We start from the raw sequence: 18645 nt of genomic DNA, 5'->3' as shown, positions 1-18645 counted from the left end.
AGCGTGAGTTATTCACACCAGCTTCCTCCGGACCCACGGACCCAATTATACCCAGGACACCTTCTCCTGATGATTCGGGGCCCTTCTCCATCAACATATTTACAGCTGAACTCACTGCCCCCCAACACGCTTCCCCTCCTGATACAGAAATGGTTCCACAAGTAAGTCATCTGTTCCCCCTTCCCACCTGTCCTACAGGCCAGGGGGAGGGGCGCCTTTATGCCCCCACGTCTCTCATCCACTGTCATCCAAGTGACTCCTAAATCCACTTGCTTCTTTCCACGGACGCAGCTTTAGCCTGAGCTCTGTTGACAGCAAAATCTTCCTGATCAGGCTTCCCATCTTCAGATTATCCTCCTTCATCCACCCTACTCGCTGTCACCGCTGTGATCTTCCTAAAACTCAGATCTGAGCATGTGGGTCAGAACCCTTTGATGATTTCGCATCAAGTGCCAACTTCTTAGCATGCATTGGAGGGCCTACACAGTCAGACCTACCATGATTCCCTAGACATGCGTCCTGCTGAACACCTGACATGCCCACGTGCCATGCACCCATCCTACAGGTCCGTAGTGATGGAAGCGGCTCTGTTGTGGAAGGCGTGCAGGGCTCTGGGCTCTTCACACATATCGTCCTGTTTAATTCTCACAAACAACCCAGCAAGCACTGGTTACTATCCCGATGGGGAAACTCGGGTTCAGAGGGCCTGAGGAACGTGCCCAGGGACACTCTGCAATGGCGGAGCCAGAGATCAAGACAAAACCATGCAGCCTCAGCTCTTATTCTCTGAGCACATTTTCTTTCTTTCTTTCTTTCTTTCTTTCTTTCTTTCTCTCTTTCTTTTGAGAGAGAGAGCATGAGCATGAGTGGGAGGGGGGCAGAGGGAGAGAGAAAGAGAATCCCAAGCAGGCTCCACACTCTTAGTGCAGAGCCCAACGCGGGGCTTGAACTCATGAACCGAGAGATCATGACCTGAGCCAAAACCAAGAGTCAGAGGCTTAACTGACTGAGCCACCCAGGCGTCCCATCCCTGAGCCTGTTCTGACCTCCATGCTCTATTCATGCTGTTTCCGATCCCAGGAAACATTTCCTTCTTGCCCTCATCTCATTTACCCTTCGAGGCCACTTCAGAAGCCAAGCCTTCTGTGACTCGTGCCCTCCTTCCCTCAGAAGGAACAACGTTCCTTCCTCGGGACTTTACACCTCACTTTCGGCACTGACTGTGTAGCGTCAGTTATTCCGGTCCCTTGTGCACCTGTTTGTCTCCCCCGGGCTCTAAGCTCCTTGTCACAGAAAATACGTCAGTCCCCACTCTGCATCCCCGCACCCAGCCAGAGGCCTTGGAGACACGGGGACCTGCCCCTGCCTGTGGCCGGCACCATCAAAGGTACCGTTCCACTCTCCCTAACAACCAGCTTAATTAGTCAGTGGGCTCAGACATAACCCCATCACCCCCAGTCCTCTCCCCGGAGTAGGACATGACAAGCCATTCTGGAAACTTCCCAGAATTCATTCTCCTGCATCAGGAGCTGGTCCTGTGCTGAGCAGCAGAAAAACAGCAGAAGTCCAAGACTTGGGCTTCCAGGTGTGATCTATCTTGCCCTGGCCCCTTCCCACTCTGCCTGGCATTATTTCGTTACCAGCTAGGGGCCTCTGAGCTGGCTCCTTCCTCCTCTTCAGGGAAGAACATTTCTGCTGGCTTCTGGGGATGGGGGCGGTTTCCTTTCATCTCCTATGAAGCAATTTGCATCCTCCAGGCTAAGAGAAAGCTGGCGATAAATATCCCCAGTACAAGTATGCTTAAAGCCTTCCCCAATTGGTCACTAATAGCAGAGCAGACGGCAACATTTGAGCCTTTTCTGCATGGCTGACCAGGCAGCTCCATGAGACTGACGTTGGCTGGGACCATGGCAATGACAGAGCTACAGGAGGCCCCAAATGCTCTCTCTCACCTGCATGACTCATGGGAAGAAGCAGATTCTAATCAGTCCAACTTCAGATTTGCAGAGCCTCCCTTCCCAGCTCTGGGATCCTTCACTCCAGGTGCTGTGTGGCTCCATTTTTGACAGTCCTGGGCTCGTGGATGGTGAGGCAAAGAAGAACAACCCTTTATGAAACACCTGAGTGTGCCAGGATCATTTACACATGAGTCCTCTCCTCATGGCAGCTTTGCAAAGTAGGCATGCCACTTCCATTTTCCAGATGAGGAAACTGAGGCTGGGAGTGGGTGAGGAATGGGGCCCAGATCATATTGCTCATGACGGGGCCAGAGTTCCTTCCCTGGCTTGCCTGTCCCTGTGTCCTTTCCACTATCCGAGACCCAGGCCCTGGCAGGTGCTCAAAGCAGGTCCCTGAAGTTACTCATCACTCATGTTTTTCCTTGCACATTTCTCCTAACCCAGAATGACACCTGTCCTCCACTGCATTCCCTATTATCATGATTCCTCCTCCAGGAAGCCTCTAGGTTTCCTCCCTCCAGCCCTCGTGCTTGCAGTAGGCCTTTCTCAACCCCAAAGAACTTTATGTGACCTCTCGAGGAGACTGAGCACTTTCTGCCTTGCAGCCTCGTGACTTGTGGCAAATGTGGCCATCCACACACTCGCAGTAAGTTTTTGCAGAATGTCCTGAGATTTGAAGCAGGCAGGATTTCACTGGGCTGCCCCACGCTCAGGCACAGGGGTGGTGGTAGCTGCTTCCCCAGGGCACTGGAGACCTTACTCCACCTGTTCCTGGGCCACTGGGCATCCCCAGGGCACACTCAGCCTCTCAGGACCCTGCTCCTTTGCCAGTTTTCTCCCACTCTGAAGGAGCAGGATGAGGGTGGCTGTGTGCACGTGTTTGCAGAGCACTGGGCTCCTTAGAAGCCGGGCAATCGTTCCAGGTGGCCTAGCTCCTGCCCAGGTCAAGCTGGGATTAACCCTAAGGACAGTGGTCACTTCCCTTCCGTCTGCTGCTGGAGCAAAGTCTTGACCAAAGTGCCCAGTCCAAGAGAGGAGACGGGGAGAGTGAGCCCCGCATGCCATCTCTGGACTGCCTCTGGTCTGACCGCTGAGCACAGACTGAAAAAAAAGGGATGTCAGGGACATGGGGACATCAGCAACCCTGCTTCCCATATCAGGCTCCAGTGCTGTGTGCACTGAGGCTTTCTCTCTTTGGTTACACTAACCCCAAACCTCATGTTGTTTGCACCAGCCCATGCTGACCCTGTGCGTATTCCCTCTCACCACCGCCATGGAACTGCCGAATACCAGATCAGTGACTAGGGGAGAGGCACTAACACATACGCCCATAGAGGTATTCACCAAACACAGGACACTTAGAGTACCAGAAGGTATCCCCCAAGGATCTGGGGTTGACAGTTATGGGTGGCAAGGGTGGGTGACCTGATCCTGACATTAAGGACCCTGACCACCATGTACATGGGTCCACTGGGCCCTCTTCCTACTTGTTACACACACACACGCACATGTGCGTGCACACACGTGTGCCTGCACACACCACAGCACCCAGGCCCCCAGAGGCACTGCTATAAAAAACTCTCACTCTGAGTAATTTGGCCCTCACAGCCTCAGTCTTCCATTGAAAACGCCTCTTCCCTCCCCAAGAAATAATTAGGAATTGAGAGGTGATTTCAGGTCAAGGGCCAGAGCTGTATGAGCTCATAGAGAATCATGGGGTCTTCAGCACTTTAAATATTTTACTGGAAGACACTGGGGACCTCCCAGAGCCAGATGGTGATGGTTCATTCCGTGCTAATGTGTGCCGCAAGTCCCCCAAAAGAGTCTAAGGTGAGGGGCCATGCGGTCAGGGCTGGGAGGGGGTGGCCCCTTCAAGGAGCCTCGTGGGCTGATGGAGATGAAGGTGGGAGGAGAGATGGGAATCTGGGTGGTGGTGGGGGGCTTTGAAGAAAGTAGTGTGGGCAAGTTGTGAGGAGGGAGAAGCTGACCTGTGAGGCTCCTGAGCAGACAGCAGAAGGAAACAGCTGGCTGGAGGACGGGGCAGGCAGGGAGGCAGGAGGGGAGGTCTCTGAGCTGTGCTGTGGTGGGGGCGGGGGCGCTCTGCCCCAGGACCAGAGCCCTCCAGGGGCTTTCTGATGCCACTTCCCCGGGCCGGCTGCACCTGCACCTGTCCTTTTCAGCACAGAAGAGCTGAAAGCCCTCCTGCCACCTGCCGCCGCTGTGTCGCCCCCATACCTCCTCCTGCCTGCCAGTCACCAGCGCCTGCCTCGCTGCAGCCGTCCTGACTCAGAACCTGCCACATGGGGGGCACACATGGCTCATCAGGATGGGGCGTCAGAGCCCGCCCTCCTCTGAAACCTTCCCAGCCAGCTACCGCTCCTGCTTCCTGCAGTTTGAAGAGAAGGCCCCACCTGGCCTCCAGACTCTTGCTTCCCACCTGCTGAGCAGGTGGAGGGAGGTCTCTGTGCTGGGAGCCTTCAGAGCCAGGCTCTAATCCCCACTGAGCCACTGCAGGACCTTGAGGCTGGCACTTCTCCTCTTGAGCCCAGTAGGGAGAAGCACTTCCCTCCCAAGTTCAGTGTCCTAAAGGCCCAGCTGGAGTGTTGGGAAGGTGCCCTCTTGGCCTGAAAAGTCCGCAGCAGCCTGGGCATGCAGGGAGCGTGCAGGCTGCCCACAGTCACCTCGGGGGCTCTGCAGGGCCCCTCCCTTCCTGGGACAGCCGACAGGAAAGTGTGCCCGCAGCCACCACTGGGAACACATCTCACTCCGTCTGACCCACCAAGTGTGTTTCCATCAGGCCCTCCCTTAGAGTTTCCCTTAGACTTTTCGGTCCTGGCCAAGGGCAAGAGAGAGTGCAGTCTCCAGTGGGTTCTTTGACTTCCCAGGGTCTCTGTGCTGACAGCTCGGAGCCTGGAGCCTGCTTCGGATTCTGTGTCTCCCTCTCTCTCTGCCCCTCCCCCACTCGCACTCTGTCTCTCTCTCTCTCAAAATAAATAAACATTTTAAAAAGATAAACATTAAAAAAATTTTAAAAAGAAAGTTAGCTATTAGTAATTCTACAACAATAAAAATATTATTTATAATACATAGCTAGTTATATGTATTTATATAATAACATAGTTATATAGATAATGACTATCTATATAATAATAAGTACCAATAATTATTACACCTCCTGTCATTCCCCCACAGTGGCCAGTGCTGGACTCCACCCTGAACCCTGGCTTAGTGTTGTTGACCACCAGCTGGCAGGAGGCTATGTAAACTTAGGGGAGAACCAAGAAATTGCTTTCCGCTCCGAAGATCCTCATCCTCTCTTTAGAGGGTCTGAGGGGAATGGTTGCAGGGTTGATTGGGGTGAATACAAGTTTATAAATAAAAATCCAAGTTCGAGACCCTTCATTTAATAACCAACATGGGATAGTGGCAAGAAAACAGGGTTTTCTTATTTAAAAAAAGACACTGGGGTCTGAATTATACCTCAGCCCATTGTGTGACCTTGAAGTGCACCTGGGCCCACTACATGACCTTGAATGACACCTGGGCCCACTGGGTGACCTTGAATTGCATCTGGACCCACTAGGAGCCTCCGTTCATCCGTGAAATGTAGATAGTAACACCTAACTAGCAAGAATTGGTTAAAGTAGGTCTTCCATGAATAATTCAGTTATTTTTATCCTGTAAAGCCTGACTCCTTGAGACGCTGTCCCTTCCCCCTGATTTCTCACTTCCCTCCTTCCGTGTAGTGTGCTCAGCACAATACCTGCCTAATCAGTACTTTATATCATAAAAACAGTTTTCCTTCATGACCGCAGATCTCAGGAGCCAAACTAGCATAGGTAGGCCACAAGGTCACAAGCTTGAGTTTATTTGCTGCTTACACACTGGACCAGGTGCTGAGAATACAAGATGAAAAAGACAGCCGTGGGCCCTACCCTCAAAAGTTTACCCTCCGTTTCTCATTTACTTCGGTTCCTTTCTGTGTCTGATATACAGTAAGTGCTCAATGAAGGTTTGAAGAAATTAAGGGAGATAAGAAGGAAGAAATAGTAGGGATGAGGGGAGAAGAGAGAAGATTTCCCTTCGGTGACAGGCAGTGCCTAGAGATACAGGCAAAGCTCGTGGAGAAGAACGTGGCCTTCAGTGCGGGCAGGGCTGGTCAGGGAGACCCTGGGAGAGGGGTGAGGGGTGATTCCAGAATGGTGGAACACTGGTGACATGGGACAACATGAGTGAACGGCCAGCACAGGTGACTATTGAGCACCGAGGAAGAAGGGAGTCAGATTTTAGAGAAGCCTGTCAGGTGCCTGTGGGCAGTGGGAAGCCATTAGAGTTTCCACCCTTAGAAAAGGGAGAGCACATGAGGAAAACGGTGCCTTAGGAAGAACCCTCCAGGGCAGGACCTGAAGGCATTCACAGACTGTTGAAAGAAGCCAGGTTGAGGTGGTGAGGGCCCGGACTTCGGATTATAGCCATAGGAATGGAGAGGAAAGGGTGCGTCTGAGAGGTGCTGTGGGGGAGGGCTGGGCCACACTTGGTGATGGTGACAGATTGAAAACAAAGCAGGAAAAGGAGGTTACCCTGACTGCCAGGCTTCACTGCAGAAGAAGGCCAGGGGGCACAATGAGAAACTGAGGCAGAAATCCTGGGATGGATGGTGCAAGGGGTGTCGAGTCGGTGCGGCACATGCTCTGTGCCCACATCAGAGCCGTCTGGGTGTGGTGGGCGAACAGACGTTAGCTCCTGGAGGGAAGGACCACGTCGTATCTGTCTGCTTCTCACGAGACCGTGCGATGCCTGCCTGATACCAGGTCTCAATAAATGTGTGAATCAACAGATGTTCTCAAGGAGCTTCCTGGCTGCTTACCATGCCACCCAGGACGTTCTAGAAAAGATCCCAGGCTCGTTTGCAGTTCACATCCTCAGAGTCGGAAAGACCGGGAGCAGAAAACGGGATATGAGGGACTGGGTGAAGACTACCTTTTGGGCAAGAAACGACAACGGAGGCTTGTCCACTATGTTCCTAGAGGCACTTAAGCCTGAAAGAGAAGCCTCAAGGTGTGCCCTATGGGTGAAAAGACAGCGTGCCCCATCCCTCCATGTCCCCTCCACCCACAGCACCGTGACTTTTATCTGCTCTAGTGACACTCCACTCATGATTCTGTTTGAAAAAGCATCTCACTGATTTGAAAGAAAAAGTATTCCTAGTGGCTTGTATTTAATGCACAGAAAATAAAATTAGATGGAAAAAGGAAATTGTCAGAGCACCAATCCTTCCCTCCCAAAAAATGAATGGGTGAATAATGTCGTTTGAGTGGTGTTTCTGAGGCTGTTCTCCTATATATCTGTCTCCCCACCCTGCCCCACCCAGAGACATTCTTTTCATTTTATTTATTTTTAATTTTTTTAACGTTTATTCATTTTTGAGACAGAGAGAGACAGAGCATGAATGGGGGAAGGTCAGAGAGAGAGGGAGACACAGAATCTGAAACAGGCTCCAGGCTCTGAGCTGTCAGCACAGAGCCCGACGCGGGGCTCAAACTCACGGACCGCGAGATCATGACCTGAGCCGAAGTCAGACGCCCAACCGACTGAGCCACCCAGGCGCCCCTATTTTATTTTATTTTTACATTTATTTATTTTTGAGAGACAGAGAGACAGAGCATGAGCCAAGGAGGGGCAGAGAGAGAGGGAGACACGGAATCCGAAGCAGGCTCCAGGCTCTGAGCCGTCAGCACAGAGCCCGACGCGGGGCCTGAACTCATAGACCGTGAGATCCTGACCTGAGCCAAAGTCGGATGCTTAACCCACGGAGCCACCCAGGTGCCCCAGAGACATTCTTTCCATAGAAAAGTCGAAGGGATCCAAACAGACCCCACGTGGGTGCCCAAAGCTCTCTGAAGCCTGGGGGTATGTTCTTCTCTGTCCCTCCTGGCTGCTCTCTGTGGGCTCAGGGCTTATCCTGGAGGATCTTGTAGCTGCCCCAACTCCTGGCTCTGAGACACTATCCAAAGTGGGTAGTGACCACTCAGCGTCCTCCTCCAGGGCCAGTCTCCTGATGGCAGCCCCTCTCCTCCCTCAGGGCACGGCCCTGCTCGCACCTTCCGCTTTCCCCGCACCACCCACGGCTCACCCCCACCCCACCCGCACCCCCTCGGGATGCTCCCTGTACCCCCATTCTCTGTTGTCCTCCCCCACACCCAGAGGAAGCGGATCTGGAGGTGGGAGAAAGTGACACTTCCCACTGCAGGCTCCACACCATTTGTCTGGGGCCCTTCTCCATCTAACCCCTCCGCCCCCAGCTGACAACCTGCTAATTCTGAGAACACAATCTCTGGCAGCCATTGCGGCTGTCTTGACACTGTCTTTCTCTCAAGAAAGATTTTGATATAAGAGAAGGAGCTGTGAAATCATCATCGAGCCAGGGAAAAAAGAGCCTCAGAAAGGAGTGCCCCTCCCAGCCCTCCCTTCTCCTCCCCTCCCCCCCCTCCTCCCCCCCCCCTCCCTCCCTGTCTCCCTTCTTCTGGCCTCTCCAACCCTCCCCTTTCTCCCTCACCCAGTCCTCTTCCGCTTTCTCCAGCTACCTGCCCCCCTCCCCCACTTCTCCTTTCTCTTCTCCCTTCTCTTTCTCCTTCTTTCTCTCTTGCTTCGGTGCCAGAAACGGTCTAATTACAACAGAGAACTTGAAGAGACTGAGAGGAAAGAAATAAATAAACCCACCACACATAGCTGATTAAAATGTCCTATGAAATCTTATTTGTAAAGCTCAAATCAGAATAAAAAGTGTTACTCCCACAATTCAGGGCCAATTTGATTTTTAATGAGACTCCTCAGAGACCCAGCCAAGATCTCATCAGGTTGTAAACGCGGCTACCTTCCCCCCTGCCATGAGTTCTCTGATGTGGATTCCTGGCTCCTCTCGGGGAGCCCCCGCCCCCACTTGGCCACCATGCCCAGCTTCCCTCGGGTTCTGTATACGTCAGTCACCCCCTTATTGGGGCCGTCTGCTGCTAAGAGCATGGCCTTACCTGTGGTCCAAGCCTGGGGTATTGTGTCCCCAGGATGGGCAACAGCTAGCATCCAGGACCTCCGTGTCTGTCCCTGGCTCTCCCACGTTGGGGAGAAGAGGCTGTGGCAACAACCTGCCCACCAGGTCCACCTTCCCTCAGCGTGTATCTGTATCTGCCAGGCAGGGCGTGGGAAAGAATGCGGGCTTGGAAGCCACATGGACCCCCATCGAACCCCAGCTCCACCACTCATTAGCTGTGTGATCTTGGGCAGCTTACTTTGCCTCTCTGATCCTGTTTACTTTGCCGTAAAATTGGGATATTTCTGCCCTGCAATGTAACTATGCAGGTAACAGAATGGAGGCCACTGTGGGTCGGGGGCTCAGGAAACGTCGGTGTCCTGTTGTCCGTTCGGCTGTGGCCTCCCGGGGAAGAGGGATCACATCACCCTGCTTCCTCAGCATTCCCCGCAGGACCAGCTTAGGAATCTGGGCACAGCACAGCTCAGCAGGTGAAAACACGGTCTTCAGAGCCAGAAAGTCTTCGTTTACAGCCCTAGTCCTGCCAGGAGACAATTCCCAGATGATTTAGTTAACCTCCAAGCCCCTGCGAACCGGGGATGGTGAGATCCGGATGTGATGGTTACTGTAACAACTAAAGGGGATACATGCTCAGTACTTGCTAAGTCATCACCAAGCACAGCTCCTGTTCATATTTTTTACCTCCTCAGGCCTCATTTCCTCGTCCAGAAAACAGGGATCAAAATAGTAGCTACCTCATAGTTTGTTACGAAGATGAAAATAGTAAAGAGCTAGCATTTGAAAATCTTACAGCAACGCCTGGCATATTGCATGCACTGTGGGTGTGTTTGTGTAATAAAGCATGAACTGGGGTGCTTGGGTGGCTCAGTGGGTTAAGCGTCCAACTCTTGATTTTGGCTCGCGTCATGATCTCACTGTTCGTGGGTTCGAGCCCCGCATCAGGCTCTGTGCCGACTGCATGAAGCCTGCTTGGGATTCTGTCTCCTTCTCTCTGCCCCTCCCCCACTTGCTCTCTATCTCTCAAAATAAATAAACACTAAAAAAAAAAAAAAAAAATAGGGGCACCTGGGTGGCTCAATTGGTTGGGCATCCAACTTTGGCTCAGGTCACGATCTCACGGTCTATGAGTTCGAGCCCCGCGTCGGGCTCTGTGCTGACAGCTCAGAGCCCGGAGCCTGCTTCGGATTCTGTGTCTCCCTCTCTCTCTGCCCCTCCCCTGCTCATGCTCTGTCTCTCTCTGTCGCAAAAATAAATAAAAACATTTTTTAAAAATTTTAAAGAAAATAAAAATAAATAAAATGAATACATGAACTGACCTGCTGAGATGGCTCAGTGCCTTCTTGCTCTGCAGTGTCTAGGGGAGAGCTGGGGGTCACCCTGGCGATGTTCCCCCAGGTGACAGTGAGGCCAGAATTGGGTGTGCCATCGGAAAGAGAGGGACAAAGAGGGTGAGTCGAGGTGACTTCCAGCTCCTGCCAGCACACTCTGGACCACACTATACCACCACGTGTCCTGTGGAATTTGGCCGTAGGCCCAAATTAAACAGTAATATCTTTCCCAGGTTCTCAGGTTTTTAAGCAAACCACACCACTCCCCCCCGACCTTGCCTTCTTGAGGCACCTCCCAAGGATGCTCGCAGCTGGAAGGCTCTCTCCTCCTCTGCCCTGTTGTGGCGCAAGCATGTGGCGGTAGGTAGGAGCCAAATGGAAAGTGGCAGAGATCGTCCCAAGCACGGCAGGCACGGCCTCTTTGGGGGCTGGGGGAGGCCGCCTCACAGTGTGAATGTGTGTTAAGGATGGATGAGCAGGGAGGCTGAGCCGAGAGCCAGCTGCTGAGAGCAGGGAATTAAGCAGGGGGCAGACAGGAAGTGCCGCTGGGCTGCAGGCAGGAAGTCAGATGCTGGCGAGGGAGAGAGAGCTGCCCTGGGCCAACTGCTCTGCTTCTTAACTTGAGGAGAAGCCGTCCAGGCACTGCTCCCTGCACTAACTGACCCCTGTGCTTGTCTCCTTCCCAGGCCAAGTATACTCCTTCAGCCAGCAGCCCCAGGACCAGGCCGTGGTGTCGGGCCAGCCAGTGACACTGCTGTGCGCCATCCCCGAGTATGATGGCTTCGTTCTGTGGATCAAAGATGGCTTGGCTCTGGGTGTGGGCAGGGACCTCTCAAGTGAGTACCCCAAGAGCTCCCTGGGAAGGCCTGGAACCCCTTCTCGCATGACCCACCCACCCCCCTGGGGAGAACCCCATCTTCATTGGTACTTGGAGATCAAATCTCCAGCTCTCGTGGAATATCCCCTGGGCAGAGTCAGATTAGGCAAGCCCTGGGCCCGGGATCCATGGGACTTCAAGGGCCCTCTGACTCCTGGTGAGGAATTACAAGCAAACCCTCAATTCCGGTGGTCGGTCCTGAACCTAATAGACTTTTGCTCCGGAGGGTCTATTCTAAAGTCAGACACGACTCCTGTAAAGTCACATTTCCAAAGGTAAAGTGTCCCCGTGTCTGGGTCCAAAATGTATTCCCCACTTACGTCACAGCCTGGCTTTTCCTAGCTCCCATCGATCAGCGGGAGCCAAAGAAACTGAAAACTCACAACCAAACTGCTTGGTTTTAGGGGTTAGCATGTGATGGGAAGAAAAGAGAAGGAGCATTTAAAGTACAAACCCTGTTGAGCCCCCTGCCCAGGCTGGTGTCGAGCAGAGATGTCCTAGTAGGTTCCTGTGGCTGGCATCTGACCTCCCTGCTCAATGCCACAGGCCCTGTCATCTGTTAACGATTGTGGATGTCAGTCCTTAAGCTCATACAGATGTCTTTGCGGTCCATCCTCTCTCCCTGGGGAGAAAAAAGAATAGCATCATCCTCCTGGTCACTCAGCCCCCAGCAATTATCATTCTCCCCTGGGGAAAGTAAACATGGGACTGCTGGGTTTAGCATAACCTATAAAATTCAGAACAAGAGATCTGGGCGTCCCTGCCATTGGGGAACCGCTGAGGGTGGAGATGTAGAAAAACATACGTATTCGACTGAGAAGTAGCTTTGCTTCTCTCGTGGCATACAGCTGCAGGAAAATAAAAATCGAAGTGCACTCGGGAACATGATGGTTGGGAAATTAGTATTTTAAAATGTGAGTTATGTCTTGCCAAAAATGTATATTGAAACGTTATAGCCGTGGTCAATAGCATCGCTGGGTTGGAGTGCTGCAGCCCAGCTGAGCATGGGTAAAATACACAATAATATCTCCAAAATATACTGTGCTGCCGTAAAATTTAAGCATTATGGGAACCAGTCAATTTCAGGGGTTCTGAACTTCCTTACCCTAGAGAAATCTGGGGGAATGATATCACCTTCCCAAACTAGAATCACTTATGCTTCACGTGGCTCTAAACTTGGTCCAGCATCTTTGCTAGTTAAGGAGGTACTCTGGGTTCCTAGTCAGTGGTTTGCAGCCTTCGGTCAAGGACTGGGGTCTTTTGGCCAAGAGGTGGCCAAGAGGAAGCCCCAGGTCACCACAGATGTTCATCACCTCATGGAAAATTGACCTTCTGGAATCCATTCCATGAACGACTTTTGGGATCAGGATTGCGTCAATGGGGTTTTAAGGAACTGGGGTCAACTACTCTCTGATTTGACTCCATTGATACAAATAAGGCTGTCCCTGTCCTTGCAGAGCCAATAAATTCAAATTCCTGGGAAAGTAGTTTCTGTGTTTGATCACCTGTCCCCCGAAAAAGCATCACGACAATAATGACAGAGACTCACATGCTCAATAAATACCGTTTGCTTCCCAGACAAGAAAGTGAGACTAACAGATCAAAATTCAATCCAGCAAGGATTCGCAGAGCACTTAATACTGCACAGCTTTTCCTGTGGGGAAACTGAGGCCCACAGTGGCTAGACTTTAACCTGCCGCAGGTCTGTCCTCTTCTGTTTTGACTATGTGGCCTGGCTCCATCCACCAGCATTCACGCCCTAACTGAAGATCTGTCTTTCTGGTCACAGAGGCTGGAAAAAACATTCAAAGGAAATGATTTATAAATATATGCCCTCATATTGATAGAACATTCTTCATCAAAGAAGCTCAAATAATTCTCAGATATTATGTCACAAATCTACAGTGATCTACAGGGAGAAAAAGCAGGATTTCTCCCCTTTATTTGACAGGTAAACAAAGTCACAAGTCTAGAAAGAAACTGATTCAAACATATACCGAACCTCAATGTGTGGGATCCTGGCTCCTAACCCCCCAAAACCCTAACACCCTGTCTGTTCTCACTTTTAAAGATGGGGACCTTTCTGGTTACCCTGTCTTACCGTCGTTTTCCTTTAAACCAGCATTTATGGGGACACCTAGGTGGCTGAGTCGGTTGAGCATCTGACTCTTGATTTCGACTCAGGTCATGATCCCAGGGTCATCCCACACTCGGTGCGGAGTCTGCTTGAGATTCTCTTTCTCTCTGTCTCCCTCTGCCCCTCTCCCCCACTCATGCTTTCTCTCTCTAAAAAAGTTTTTTTAATAAATAAATAAACCAGCATTAACAGACTTACTGTGTGCCACACACTTAACATGGATTATCCCAGTTAATCTTCACCATGAGATAGTGGTGACGAAGCACAAAGAAGTTAAAGTAACTTACCCAAGACAACAGAGCTAGGAAGTAACAGAGTTGGCATTTGAGCCCAGGCGCTTTGACTGGAGAACCCAGATTCCCCAACATCTTGCTTCCCCTGAGGGCAGCAAGAGAGAGTAATGATACTGTGGAAGGAGCTAGAACTTGCTCAGAATCTATGCTTCTGGGCCTGTGTTTTCCAAAGATGCTGCCAGTCCTTGCGAGAGCGTCTCAGCTCGTTGCCTAATTAGGCAAATACAAACAAACCCATCACTGATGTTTTCAGCAGCTCGTGAGAGCGAAATCCTGCTGCTGATAGCCTGCAAGACAACAAAAACACAAGCTCCAGCCAAGATGCCTGCAGGAGACCAGGGACTAATCAAGGACAGCGGGATCCAGAGGCTGGGCCGGAAGGGTTGGGGGCGGTGAGCCAGCTACATTGAGGGCAGCAGCGGGGAGAGGGCTGGACTGGAACCCATTCCCAGCCCCTCCTCCTGGCCCTGGGGAGAGCCAGCTTAACTTACCTGGGCTTCTTCCCAAAGCCCAGCAGAGGGCAGGAAGGGCGGGCAGGAGGGGAGGTGATGCTCTTGGGGGTAGAGCTGATTGCCCTGTGAGCATCTCTGGCCAGGCCAGAACAGCTGTGCAGGGCGGGCCGTTTGGTTGCACGATGGGGACGATGGAGCCATGAAGACATGAGATGAAGGGCGCTCAGCCACACAGGAAGCCCCCAGAATACTTACTGGGAAGGATCACCACTATCTCCCTGCCGAGGAATGAGTGCCTGTGACCCCTGTACAGATCACCTTTGGGGAGCCCTGCCCTGTCTCTGCAAGACCCTTAGCTTATGATGGGAGGGGTTAGAGCTCCAATATTCCATCTAGAATAGAAATCTCCTCTGCAGTGCTCCTAACAGGTGATCACCAGCATCTGCTTGGATACAGCCACTGATGGGGACCTCATTATCACCTGTGGCAGCCCAGATCCTTGTGGGACATTTCAAATTGTATTAAGAATATTCCAAAGTATTTCCCCATGTGGTGCTAATGCAATCCCTGGGAGCTACTTTAACACATCTAATCCACACTTAGAGACTGAAATACTGGAGAGCTGTTGCATAGCCCAGTCTCTCTGTTTCCGTCTCTCTCTCTCTGTCTCTCTCTCTCTCTCTCAACTTGCTTAAGCCCTCATCTTCTCTTTAAAAAGCCAGATGTGGTGAACCCCCTCCTCCTGTGGCACATTTCTGAGAATTCACACTGTTCTGGTGAAGGTCTTTCAGAAAGAGGAGTGGTTTGGGCTGCTGGAGGGTGGGTGGAAGGAAGAGAGCAGGAGGAAGTATCTGTAAGAGGCTGGCGGGGGGAAGGCAGAGCTCAGGTATGGGCACGATGGAAAAGAGACCCTTCTGGGAGAGACTATGGAGGTCTAGGGCCCAAGGCCTGGGCCAGAGGACCTGCCAGCCACGACTTGTGTAGGCATTTGCATTCACCCTACACAGCAGCAGGAAAGCTGATTAATGTTCTCATTCTCAAATTTTTATTTATCCATTATGCATCGCCAGTAGTGTAGGGGACCCCAAATTCCTAAGTGTCCTGAGTACCTCGTAAGTGCTTAATCAGGTCCTGGGGTCTGGGGTGGGTAGGAGGAGTGACCAGAAAAGTACCCTTTATGGTTCAAAAGGGCCCGAGGATCCCAGGCATTGGTAGGAGGGGCTGGGATTTCTACTTGCTGTCCATCCTGAACAAAACATTCCCCCCAAAGTCATTCTTGATTCTGTTCCAGAGATTTTTGGTTTCTTCTCTCTCTCTTTCTTACTCTGTCTGCTCTCTGTGGCTCTCAGCCTGGGTCTCTCTGTCTCTCTGTGTGTCTCCTTATCAAAATGCATGTCTGCTTGGTAAACCGCAGGGCTGAGCACACCACTTTGCAGGGTATTGTCCCCGCTGTGTCTGCCCACACTTGGTATTTCCATCTCTGCTCTCTCCTTCCTCTCTGATAATAGTTCCTCCAACATTCCTGAACCTACACACACACACACACACACACACACACACACACTGTCCAAAAGCCAGGGAAAACTCTCGTTTTTTCTCCTTACACCAAGACCGGCCCCTCCTCAGATGTCCCACCCCCTCCCCTATTTGTCGTGAATGCCTCCTCCACCCCGGCCCCGCCCCCCTTGACCTGCCTGCTGTCTCCACAGGTTACCCACAGTACCTGGTGGTAGGGAACCACCTGTCAGGGGAACATCACCTGAAGATCCTGCGGGCGGAGCTGCAAGATGATGCCGTGTACGAGTGCCAGGCCATCCAGGCCGCCATACGGTCTCGCCCCGCACGCCTCACCGTCCTGGGTAAGAACCGTTGACACTCGGGGACAAAGATGCTACGGGAAGCACACGGGCTCAGCTCCAGAAGGGCATCCCCACGGGACAAGCCCCAAGGTGTTATCCCACGCGGCTCCGTCCACTGCCGCCCCATGGTGGCAGTAACCCCCCTTCTCCCCCAAGAAAGGGAAAGTGAAAGTTCCTGCTCTGGAAATCAGGCCAACGCTAACTGACCTGTGACGCTGTCCAACCCCAGTGTGTTTGACTCCAGCTGAAGGGGCTCCTGAATGCTTATTTGTTCAATCAGGAAGCGCATTCTGCATGCACGATGAATGTCAGACCCTGTGTTAGGCGATGGAGATACAGAGAAGACCTACGACACAGCCTCCACATCCTCGAGCCTGAGTCCCGTTCTTTCTGGGTTGACTTCCCAGTAGGTGCTAACGAAGCGTGATTTCAGCATGGCCTCCGCCACACCTGTTCCTTCCCCACCCTTCGCTGCTCCCTGCGAACCCCAGCTCCTTTCCTAAATCATCCCTGGGAGAATTCATTTCAGGCCCTTATCCCACATCAGACCTCCGCTCCTTGGTCTTTCTTCATCTTGGTTTCCCAGGATCCCAGTACCCCCTGGGACTGGGCACTGCCTGAGAGGTCCCCACTCCTTCACTCAGGCAGACCTGCCTGAACACAAGTGAGCGAGCTCACCTGCCTCTTAAACTGCCTCATTCCGATTTCAAGTGCAGCCCCCCGTCAGCTCCCTCCTCCGGCCAGATGTTACTGAGGACCAAGTCCCCTGGGAACGGAGCTGTGCACATAAGGCATAATAGCAAACATATGCATACGTTTTACAGCACCTCTCAAAGCACTTCCCCTTATGTTATCACCTCAGCTGTTCTGCGCAAGGCTATGGCACAGGGATTGTTGCCCCAGGTGAGAAACTGAGGCTCAGAGAAGCCAAGGGCCCCGCCCGGGGTCTCCCAGCTAGGGTCCCCACACCACCGCACTGCCTCGGTGAGTCTCCTCCAGGCCAGGTGTGGGACAGGGCACACACAGCGAAACAGGGGAGCCTGGGCTCCACCCTGCCCTCCTCTTAGCTGCTGCTGTCGAGGTTTGACAACAGGGTCGGCAGCTGGGGTTCTGCCTCCTCACCTGATAGATAAGGCACATGGCTGTTCAGGGATGAAATATTTAACAGCGTGTCAGGTTATCTTCAGATCTACACGACAGCACACAGGGCAGATTATCCCAAGCACGGCAACAAGTCCCGGAGGACCACTTACCGGGCTTGGCTTCTTGAGACAGGAGGCAGAGCTCAGGGCCAACCTCAGAAACCTCCCTCCACCTCTGAGTCTTCTTGGCCTGGGATGAAGGAAAGAAAACATACACCAGGTCTGGCAGGGTAAATAAGCTGGGATAGCTTGGTCCCGAATGGGGTCCTGAATGGGTCCAGAAAAGTAACCGGGCATTGTAAAGGAGAGGCAGACATCTTCTTCATTCCCGAGATGGGGCTAAAAACAGAACGGGTCTACAGTTTGGTGTGGAGGCTGAGGGATTTAGCGCCTAAGTGATTTTCTGGTTTTTTTGGGTACTGAACAATGCCGGAACAGATTTGTTAGCGCAGTTATAAGATCATCCTCTCCAAGGGTTACTCAGCTCCCCATCCTTAGAAGGATCCGCCTTTTGCTGCCTTGTACCCCTTCTAGAAGGTACCAAAGGATGCTAAATCGAGAAGATTCTAAGCACTGCCCACCGCTGACTTCACGTGTATTCAGGACCTACGCTAAATAGAGACGGACCTCGTCCTCAAGTTCTTGTCCTGGCCTCAGAGCTTTGCCCATTCACACTCCACCATTCATAGCCTCCCTCCTCTCTGCTATCTGGAGTCCAGATTATTCCCTGTGTTTTACAGATGAGGAAATTGAGACTCAGAGAGCAAAGCCACTCACAGCTTCATTACCAGCCAAAATAGACTCCAGATTTTCCAACTCCAAACCAGTGCTGTCTGCGTGCCCAAGTGCCAACAGAATTTCCTTTGTCTGGTTGCTTAAGAGCCGGGTTCCTGAGAGCGGGGCCTTAGAATCTGATCTGAACATCAGTTTTGTCTTAGGTCACTCCTAAAAGGCACTCATTCCCCTGTCTCGCTCTGGTTGGCAGTGCCTTCTGGGCACAGAGCTGGCTTGTGTGGGGGAAAATGTTTACAAGTCTGGAAGGCAGTGGAAGACGAAGAAGGAGGAGTTTCCAGGTGACCCCAGACGACGAGCCTGGTGGATTCTGGAGAGCCGGAAAGGGACCTTTCCTTCAGACTCTACTGACACCACTCCTAACAAACTAACCTGAGGCAAGAAAGAGCTGCCCCAGGCTCCGCCTCCAGCCCTTCCTGACCACCCTGGGTCCCCACCCCTGAGCTGGTCCTTCAGGTCCGCACCCCTAAACCGGCTCTGTAGGTCCCTACCCCTCTAATGGCCCAGCAGGTCTGTGCCTGAGGCACCCAGCCTGGCTGAGTTTCTTTTTTTTTTTTTTTTTTTTTTTAACGTTTATTTATTTTTGAGACAGAGAGAGACAGAGCATGAACGGGGGAGGGTCAGAGAGAGAGGGAGACACAGAATCGGAAGCAGGCTCCAGGCTCTGAGCTGTCAGCACAGAGCCCGACGCGGGGCTCGAACTCAACAGACCGCGAGATCATGACCTGAGCCGAAGTGGGCCGCTTAACTGAGCCACCC

General features: G+C 52.2%; 1 protein-coding gene across 2 annotated transcripts in view; it reads left to right on the top strand.

Moving 5' to 3' along the window:
* Positions 1-18645, top strand: part of KIRREL3 (kirre like nephrin family adhesion molecule 3) — a 549921-nt gene that overhangs the window by 443867 nt on the left and 87409 nt on the right. For both annotated transcript variants that reach the window (XM_047823798.1, XM_047823797.1), the window contains exons 3-4: positions 11021-11170; positions 15803-15952. In XM_047823798.1, the coding sequence (XP_047679754.1) occupies positions 11021-11170; positions 15803-15952 (300 nt within the window). The remainder of the gene's footprint in view (positions 1-11020; positions 11171-15802; positions 15953-18645) is intronic.

Source organism: Prionailurus viverrinus, chromosome D1, assembly GCF_022837055.1.
Source record: "Prionailurus viverrinus isolate Anna chromosome D1, UM_Priviv_1.0, whole genome shotgun sequence".
Classification (NCBI taxonomy): Eukaryota; Metazoa; Chordata; class Mammalia; order Carnivora; family Felidae; genus Prionailurus; species Prionailurus viverrinus.
This window is presented reverse-complemented; position numbering and strand designations above follow the sequence as displayed.